This window comes from Syzygium oleosum, unplaced genomic scaffold (assembly GCF_021117445.2).
Source record: "Syzygium oleosum isolate NSW1041296 unplaced genomic scaffold, Sole_v2.1 Sole_v2.06, whole genome shotgun sequence".
Classification (NCBI taxonomy): domain Eukaryota; kingdom Viridiplantae; phylum Streptophyta; class Magnoliopsida; order Myrtales; family Myrtaceae; genus Syzygium; species Syzygium oleosum.
This window is the reverse complement of record NW_026607490.1, coordinates 13,197,435-13,206,689: the sequence shown is the minus strand read 5'-3', so window position 1 is coordinate 13,206,689 and position 9,255 is coordinate 13,197,435. Positions and strand designations below refer to the sequence as shown.

At 39.3% G+C, this 9,255-nt stretch overlaps 1 protein-coding gene across 1 annotated transcript; it reads left to right on the top strand.

The window, feature by feature from the left end:
- The first annotated feature begins 4,264 nt into the window (after positions 1-4,264).
- On the top strand, positions 4,265-8,929 carry LOC115682881 (potassium transporter 5-like). The gene is made up of 7 exons (XM_056312679.1): positions 4,265-4,517; positions 5,361-5,586; positions 5,708-5,956; positions 6,211-6,522; positions 6,702-6,869; positions 7,553-7,807; positions 7,937-8,929. The coding sequence occupies exons 1-7, from the start codon at positions 4,338-4,340 to the stop codon at positions 8,818-8,820; spliced, it is 2,274 nt and encodes a 757-aa protein (XP_056168654.1). The 5' UTR covers positions 4,265-4,337; the 3' UTR covers positions 8,821-8,929.
- The last annotated feature ends 326 nt before the right edge of the window (positions 8,930-9,255 follow it).

Sequence of the window (9,255 nt, the reverse complement as noted above, 5' to 3'; positions counted from 1 at the left end):
CTTATCAAGATCATCACATGATATCATATCACTTTTATTCATAAATTTTAAAGTACTACATCAACATAAGATAATCTATTATGTCACAAGGAAGATGACTCATCAAGCATATAAATAGAAACATAGTTTCACAAACACTTATCTGTCAATATTGCAAGCACTTGATGCAATCACTATCTCCGTTTTCATGAAAATAATACCTAAAGATTGTTGGGGAAATTTGATTGCTGATGAAGATAGAGCTGTAGTCATAGATGTTTGATATTTTGATTTGTGATGATGATCACTGCCCTTAAAATATTATTTGCCTCCACTGTTGTTGCTGTCGGGTTTAGAACAATTATACTTCTAAGATATACACCAAAGCCGCAGAGAAACGGCTTTAGCAATTGCTCAATTTCTCTCTTGGAATTTCACCTTAAATGTGTCATCAAAGTTGTGTGTATAAAAAGAGAATAAGTGAGTGTTACCAAGAAAAAATTGTTGTTCTAAATAGTTGTGATTATTATGAACAATGTGTGATTTGATACTATTTATAGACAACCATTCAACATATCTTTTGGGAATAGGTATTTTATCCCAATTATCACCACTTTTCATGATAAACCATCACACTTTTTTATATCAACAATAACTTTTTTTCATAACGAAGAGTCGTATCTTTTCATGATCAATAGTTACGTCTTTTTATGATAACAAACTATTCAACAGTTTCTTAGATTGACTTAGTAGGATATTTCATGATAGTGGAACTTATGAATTTAAGGTGAGCTTTATGGATCTTTTGGAGCAATAACATGGTGTTCGTGCCGGTGGCTGATTTACATTGATACACTTTGGAAAAAAAACTAAACAATCGACACATATTGCCAAGTCTGTTCTTCGTTTTCGCCCGACCATCATTTATGAGATTCACAAGAAATTACTTCCTTGTACCATGACCTGAAAGGCCACGTCGAGTAAGAATTGAACTTGTGATATTAAACGACTTGAAGCCAACAGTTTAAATCATTTTATCACTCGATGAACCGAATCAACTCCTTGGGATGTAGGTAGGATTATTAACTAACGTAATTTCATTGAATTATCTACCTCTCTACTGACTTCCCATTTCGATTTTTCAAGTTATGCATTTTTAGCTCTTCTTTTGTGGCAGTGCTCTCTCCCTGTTTGTCTACACCTACCATGCCTCCACCACATTGAAACTAAGCTAAATTATCCCCATAAATTTGAACGGACTCCGCGGATTCAATCCAAAGAAACCACTCGTCTAAGCTTGCCCATCTGCAGCGCTTAACATTTCCAGTGGTCAGCCTATAGCCATGGTCAAAGTCTGCTCTATGTTAATAGCAATAATGGTAATCAAATATAATGATTTTGAAAACATTTTCGTAAAATATAATCGATTGTATCGATTGAAATAATTAGTTAATAAAAAACCATTTTTATTATCAACAGCGATTTTTATGTCTAAACATTTCGCAGGCGATGAAAATGTTTTTTCTTTTATTCATTTTTGTAAACAATGTAAGCAATCATTTTTAGGAAAATAATTTACAAATCACTTATTTTCAGCGAGGCTCCGTTAGTTTCTTGAAAAATTTTATGTTGAAAAATATTTTCCTTTTTTTTTATGGCATTTGGATCGCTTAGGAAAATGAGTCAACAGAAATTTTAAGCTAAAATTCAAGAAAATAATTTCCTTCTCTAAAAATCATTTTCATAATCATTTTCTTTAATATCACTAGATAGCAACGCTTGGACCGGAGATACCCACCCATCGGTGGTCGCGTTGGTTTGCGTTCAGTTCCTTTCACGAGAGGTCCTGGGTTCAAACTCGCCCATCGGTGATTTAAGTGGGGGGTCGTGGCGGTGGGATGCTGCGCTAGCCCCCCTCGAGGACTAGTCGGGCATCACCGCTGGTTTGAGCCCTAGCTCGCCGGCCGCGCGGACACCTCGGTTATCAAAAAAAAAAAACGCTTGGACTGGAGATCTCGGTGCTTGAGCATGAGAAACCCTACGCCAGTGCCCGGGTCCTCGGCGGCGGGGACCGGGTAAACATCGGCCATGCCCAGGACCCCGGTGCCTCGACACTTGTGCTCAAGTTCTCAGTGGCTAGGCTCGGGAAATCCCTGCTCCTGCAACGGGACCCCGGTGGATGAGTATCCCTTGTATCACATGAATAGTGCGCATGTCACTTTAGGAAAACAAAATCAACTTTTAGTTTCTAAATGAAGGAAAATAATTTTCTGTTCATATTCAGGATTCAATCAAACACAAAAAAATATTGCCCTTTTGGAAAATGACTTGTTGAAAAGTATTTTCTAGAAATGTCAAATTTTTAAGATAGGACAAAATATTGATTTGCAAAATTGACGCCTACAGTTATATTACAGCTGTATTTCAGACAAAGAAAAGTTCTTAATTTGCCTCACAAGAGAAAATCTAGTAATAAAGTCTTCTCCTTGCTCGAAAATGGAGTAAAGTGACTGATCTCGGTGATTAATGTATGTCTTATTTTGTCCTTTCTAAAATTAAAATCTCAAAAAAAAAAAAAAAGACACACACACGCACTCATACACGACATCAATGGATTAATGACCATTAAGTATGGTATCTTTTGCTTTCATAGACAGATATGATATTTTCTTTTTTAAAAAATAAGTCTTTTGTTTTTTTTTGGGGAAGGAAAAAAAGAGTCTAGTTTATTATTTTTTTCTCTCATTTTCTAACTCTCAACTTACTCTCACACTTTTATCCTACCTTTTTGCAGAGTGCAAGAGTCGAAACCCACATCCGAAATTAAACCCCTTTGAGAAGATGGGGAATCGAATTCCCGACCTTTTCCTGTCCAAGCAGGAAGGGTGGCCACTGGGGCGAAAACGAAATGATAGTCCGACGAAAACGAAGAGACTAGTTGGAAAACTTTCTTAATTTTAGGCTCCGTTTGTTTGCCGGAAAATATCCTCCTTTTGGAAAATATTTTCCGAAGTCATTTTCCTGAAAAATGTTTTCCTAACACATTTTCTGTTAAATTTATTTCTTTTTTAGTCTAGTTTAAATTTAAAAGTTTCGGAAAATATTTTCAAGGGTGTTGCGGCGACCGCCGATCCGCGGCGCGCCGGGGCGGCCGGTGACGCGGCGGGCGACGACCGCGGCGGCGGGACAGCGGCGCGGCGGCGGCCGCGGCGGCCGGCGATCCACTTCCTCTCTCACGGAAAATATTTTTCCTCCTATGGGCAATTTTGCCTTCACTTTGAGGGAAAATGATTTCCTCTTTGTGAAAAGAGGAAATCATTTTCCTCAAAACAATGAAGGATTTGGGGTGGGGAAGGAAAATATTTTCCCACGGAAAACATTTTCCGCCCCGAACACCGGAAAACGCGAAAATGTTTTCCGGAAAAATATTTTTCCGTAAACGAACACAGCCTTAATGGTCATTAATCCATTGATGTCTTTTTTGAGTTATCGATGTGGGAAAGGACTAAATAAGAGCAAGGAGATGACTTTATCACTAAATTTTCTCTTCTAAGGTAAATTAAGAACTTTCTTTATGACGCCATGAATTGTAAGTAAAACGCTTCAATGAGAAATTGTTGTCGTCCGACTATCATGGCATCATAAAGATTGGTTGGAAAACTTTCTTTAATAAGATTGGTTGGAAAGCTTTCTCCAATTAGGAATAGAAGAACACAGACACTCTCTCAAAGCATCTCACACACCGATGCCTTTTTCCAAAACTCGAAAAGACACCCTATTACAAAAACAAAAAAAGATTCGGGCGTTTTCACGAGATAGATCATCAATTTATTAAAAATTAAATGGTTTTTTTTTAATCGAAACTCGAAAGGGGGTGTATCTGTTAAACAGGCCTACACGTTTTCGCAAGAGATTTCTATGGAAACTAATTGATACCTCTCCTTCTTGGTTATTTCCTATTGGCGAGAACCATAAACACGGAAGAAACGCGTACCCTTCTCAGTCATCATGTTGATTCACTTTTGATTAGTATCTCCTAATTCGTGTACATCCACCCGTCATTCTCTCTTCAAAATCCTGCATTCCATTTGGGGCATGCCAGGCCGAAAGGTTCTCGAAGTTCCCCTCTTTTAGACGTGCCTGTACATTCTCTTCTTCCTTTTCTGGATTTCGCGTGACACGATGTATTATAAATTCAATGCCATTAAAGTTTGGTTTTGTACCATCGTTCAGATTCCTTGGTACATCTATTTCTTTTCTTTCCCTTAGTGATGCGTGACTGTGTGTTTCCCCTTTGAAGCAGGGGGTCACGTAATTGTTCCCTTTCACCCATCTTCATCTCTCCCTCTGATTCTTCAATGGAGCGCGATGGTATAGCAGAAGGAGGGAGGCTGAAGACCGTCGAAGTCGACTCAACTGACAGACACGACGATGGTCGCGCAGAGATAAACGAGGGATTGAGGAAAATCAAGAAATTGGATTCGTTTGATATAGAGACTGCCCGGCTCAAGTCAGACCAAGGCCATTCATCGAACCAGGTCGGTTTTTATCCTTTTTCCTTTAGAAAGGCAAAAAGAAAGAGAAAAGGGTTTTCCTTTCAATAAAAATACTCCGGTTGAAAAGACATTATTTGCAAATTACCATTCGGGCAACCGTTCCCAAATTTGTTGTTTTTTTTTTTTTTGCATGAACGTGTACGTAATAAAATTTTTAAAACTCTATAGAGAATTTATTCTCGGAGAAATATATAAATTGAAATGATTTTTTCATTTTCTTTCGATTATGGGAGTCGTAGCACACTCTAATTGTATGAATGCGTGCAAATATTAAAGAATTTTTTTTTAATGTGTAGGGATCCGGAAAAATCTCTAAAGATTTCCATAGTTTAAGGATAGAGATTTAAAATGATTATTATCCGATGAAAGGGATTTAACAAATTGAAAATATGCCAAGAGATTCATGGATTCTACAAACACTTCAACCGCAAGAAAAGAGGGACAAAAGCAAGAAAAGATTTATTGGTTCCCCGCAAATTGCTTGCCTTTGATTAAAGATACTTTGATTTAAATTTTAAAGGGGTATGTCGTTTACAATTTTTGAAATTGCATCATCACACGAATTAGCTAGACGTAAAAACGCATAGGGAAGAAGATGGTTAAAAGTAGTGCGGTTTGCTATGTCTTTGATACATATACCTAGTAAAATATAAAACAGGAGAAAAAGAGACTCTCTCGAATTGATAGTTTACACCTTTTGTTTCCTATGTTTGTTTTTGGGCTGTGTATATGTAATCAATCGAAAGTTCTAACAAAATCGTAGCAAGAGTGAATCTAGGAAATGCTTTCATGATCATGATTTGGTTACGGTCTTTCCAAATGCAGAATCTGCCATGGGGGATGGTAATGAAGCTTGCGATTCAAAGCATCGGGGTGGTGTACGGCGATATAGGCACGTCCCCTCTCTATGTCATGGCAGGAATTTTTCCAAACGGGATAAAACACGAAGAAGATCTCCTTGGAGTGCTATCTCTGATCTTTTATTCGATCATCCTCATTTACTTGATCAAGTATGTCTTCATCGTTCTATCGGCAAATGACAATGGCGATGGTAAGTTTTTCTCTTTCACCGTGTCGCCACAGAATTCATTTGATTCATAGCAGGTTCTTTATTCTCTCTCTATGCCAAATCTTGTGCTAATGTAGTTAGGGTTTTGGCTATGACAATATAGGAGGGACGTTTGCTTTGTACTCTCTAATATGCCGCTATGCCAAGGCGAGCTTGACCCCCAACCAACAAGCCGAGGACAGGGAAGTCTCGAACTACCGCCTTGAGGCGCCAAGCCACCGCCTCAGGTGGGCCTCTGCCGTGAAGTCCTTGCTTGAGAATAGGAAAATGGCCAAGTACTTGCTCTTGTTTGTAACTATGTTGGGCACCGCCATGGTCATTGGAGACGGGATCCTCACACCATGCATATCCGGTAGTAATTCTATCATCGAGAATTTCTTTATAAGAAAAGGATGATGCACAAATAGGTTTTAATTTTTCCCTTAATCTATTTTGAACATATATCTATATCCTAATGATTTTTTTATGGTACATTCAATCACAGGTAATATTACAATATAAAACGACACACTATATTTAATGTCTTGGCTCATCTATAGATCTAATTAGTTCTCTTGGTTGAATTTCGATAGATGGTTCTGATTCTTTTCTCCTTTTGTGGGGTAGTATTGTCGGCTGTTGGGGGCATAAGAGAAGCTGCAAGTTCACTTGGAGATGATCAAATCATGTGGATCTCTGTGGTGATCTTGATCCTTCTGTTTCAAGTCCAAAGGTTCGGGACTCACAAAGTTGGATACAGCTTCGCCCCGATTCTCTCTTTATGGTTCCTTAGTATCGCATTGATCGGCATCTACAATTTCGCGAAACATGACCCGGGTGTGATCAGAGCCGTCAATCCGCTCTACATCGTCCATTACTTCAGGAGGAACAAAAAGGAAGCATGGATTTCTCTTGGAGGGGTCATTCTCTGCCTAACTGGTAATCTAAACATTTAGTCTTTCCATTGATTAATTATTGATAATTGATAACATATTGCTAAACATCATTCAAATGATTCATCTATTATTCAATTATTTTTTGTTTTCATTTTAACCTAGATATGTAACTTTTTTTCATGAATTGACTCTGGTCTTTACGCTCTGAGCCTTTTATTATAGGTTCTGAAGCGTTGTTTGCTGATCTGGGCCACTTTAATATTCTCTCAATTCAATTGAGTTCGTGCGTAGTTGTCTTTCCTTCAATCATCCTCGCCTACTTTGGTCAAGCGGCATATCTCCGAAAGCACACTGAAGATGTTGCTAGCACTTTCTATAGTTCGATACCAAGTAAGCTTTCTACCGCTACTTCATCTGGGGTTAATTCCAAAAAAAAACACCAACTTTAGATCAAGGGACAATTTTGGCCCGAACTTTTTTTTGTTCCATTAAAAAGCATCAACTTTAGGTCGAGGGACAATTATGGTCCGAACTTTTTTTTGTCCCGTAAAAAAGCACCAACTTTAGGTCGAGGGACAATTCTGGCCTAAACTTTTTTTTGTCTCGTAAAAAAGCACAAACTTTCACTTAAATCCCAAATCTGGCCCTTATTGACTTAAAATAATTGATTTTCCAACTAGACTATTCCACCTTAGCAATAAATCCACGTGACTTGCTGACTGGATTTAAAGCATTATTCATTGTCTTAGGGTAACTTCAGACAGAAAGTCAATGGGGGGCTAAATTTGGTATTTAAATGAAAGTTGGTGCTTTTTTACGAGACAAAAAAAAGTTCGGGCCAGAATTGTCCCTCGACCTAAAGTTGGTGCTTTTTTATGGGACAAAAAAAAAGTTCGGGCCAGAATTGTCCTTCGACTTAAAGTTGGTGCTTTTTTATGGAACAAAAAAAAGTTCGGGCCAGAATTGTCCCTCGACCTAAAGTTGGTGCTTTTCTTTTGGAATTAACCCCTTCATCTGATGCATCATTTATTCTGTTGGGTCATCCAATGAATCTATCTAATGTTTTGATGCAGAACCGGTGTATTGGCCAATGTTTGTGGTAGCGGTGTTGGCGGCGATAATAGCTAGTCAAGCCATGATATCGGCCACGTTCGCCATAGTGAAGCAGTCGGTCGCGCTCGGGTGCTTCCCACGCGTGAAGGTCGTGCACACTTCGCAAAACCACGAGGGTCAGATCTACATACCTGAGGTCAACACCCTCCTCATGTTGGCCTGTGTTGGTGTCACCCTTGGCTTCAAGACCACATTACAATTGGGCAATGCTTACGGTAAGCAAAAAGGATCACACTCAATACACACACATTAAGTGTCCTTATGCAGATTCCCTAATTCATTGAGCTACCAAGCTGGGGTTATTGAAAGAAAAATTTACATTTATTTGTAAATCTCTATCACAGGAATTGCAGTAGCATTTGTCTTCACTATTACGTCCACATTCCTCGTTATTGTGATGGTCATGATTTGGAAGACCAACATACTCCTCATAATCCTCTATGTCCTCACCATCGGGCTCGCAGAGTACATGTTTCTAAGCTCGGTCCTCTACAAATTCATGGATGGGGGTTACGTCCCACTCGTCTTTGCTGCCGTGATGGTCACCATCATGTTCGTATGGAATTATGGATACCGAAAGAAGTACGAGTATGAGTTCGAGAACAAGGTCTCGAGAGAAGCCCTTGTCACGATCATGTCGAACACAAACATCCCCCGGGTCCCTGCGGTCGCCCTATTCTACACCGAGCTCGTCCATGGCATTTCCCCAATATTCACCCAATATGTCGCCAATGTACCTGCATTGCACTCGGTTCTTGTCTTCGTCTCAATCAAGTCGCTAGCCATAAGCAAGGTGCCCCTCGAGGAGCGGTTCATCTTTCGACAGGCGGAGATTGAGGAGTCAGGCATCTATCGGTGCGTTGTGAGATACGGATATCGAGATGCGAAGATGGAGCAGCAATTCTTCGAAAAGGTCTTGATCGACCGATTAAAGGATTTCATTCGGAACGATGAGCGAGGCGAGGCTTGTGACCATGGAGTCGCAATGGTCAATGAGGAGAGAGTGCGGAGAGAGATTGGATTGGTGGATGAAACAATCAAGAATGGAGGGATCATGTATCTAATGGGACAGAGTGAGGTGATAGCTTCGGGTGGTTCAGGCTTTGCAAAAAGGTTTGTGATCAATTGCTTGTACAGCTGGTTGAAGAGGTGCGTGAGGCAGCAAGAGGAAGTGTTCAACATTCCCCACAAGAGGCTGCTCAAAGTAGGGATCACTTACGAGATCTAGTGGATAATGTCCCCCTAGAGATACAGTAGAAATTGAAAATCTATATTTGGTTGTTTGCTTTGTCCCCCTAGAGACTATCCGAGCAAAGTTCGTGAATTACTTCGGTTGTCTCCTTTGCCCTTTCAGAGACTTTTTAAGCGTAGTTTGTGTTACTTTATGAAACTTCCTCACGGTATTCAAAATATAGCGAGAGTGTTTAATTTCATATTTTGTGAAATTGTTCTCCATAACACATTAGTTTTATACCGTCGGTATTGATTGCAACTTACATTTATTTGATGAAAATTATGTAACATATACATGCTGAATGTAAGTAGCTTTTGAGAAGGGCTTGACAAAAATCGGATATAGAAGACCATTGCTACATCACCAAGCCTCCATTAACTGCTTGAGTTGGAGCTTAATATAAATTTCTCATTATATGCGCGTAATAGT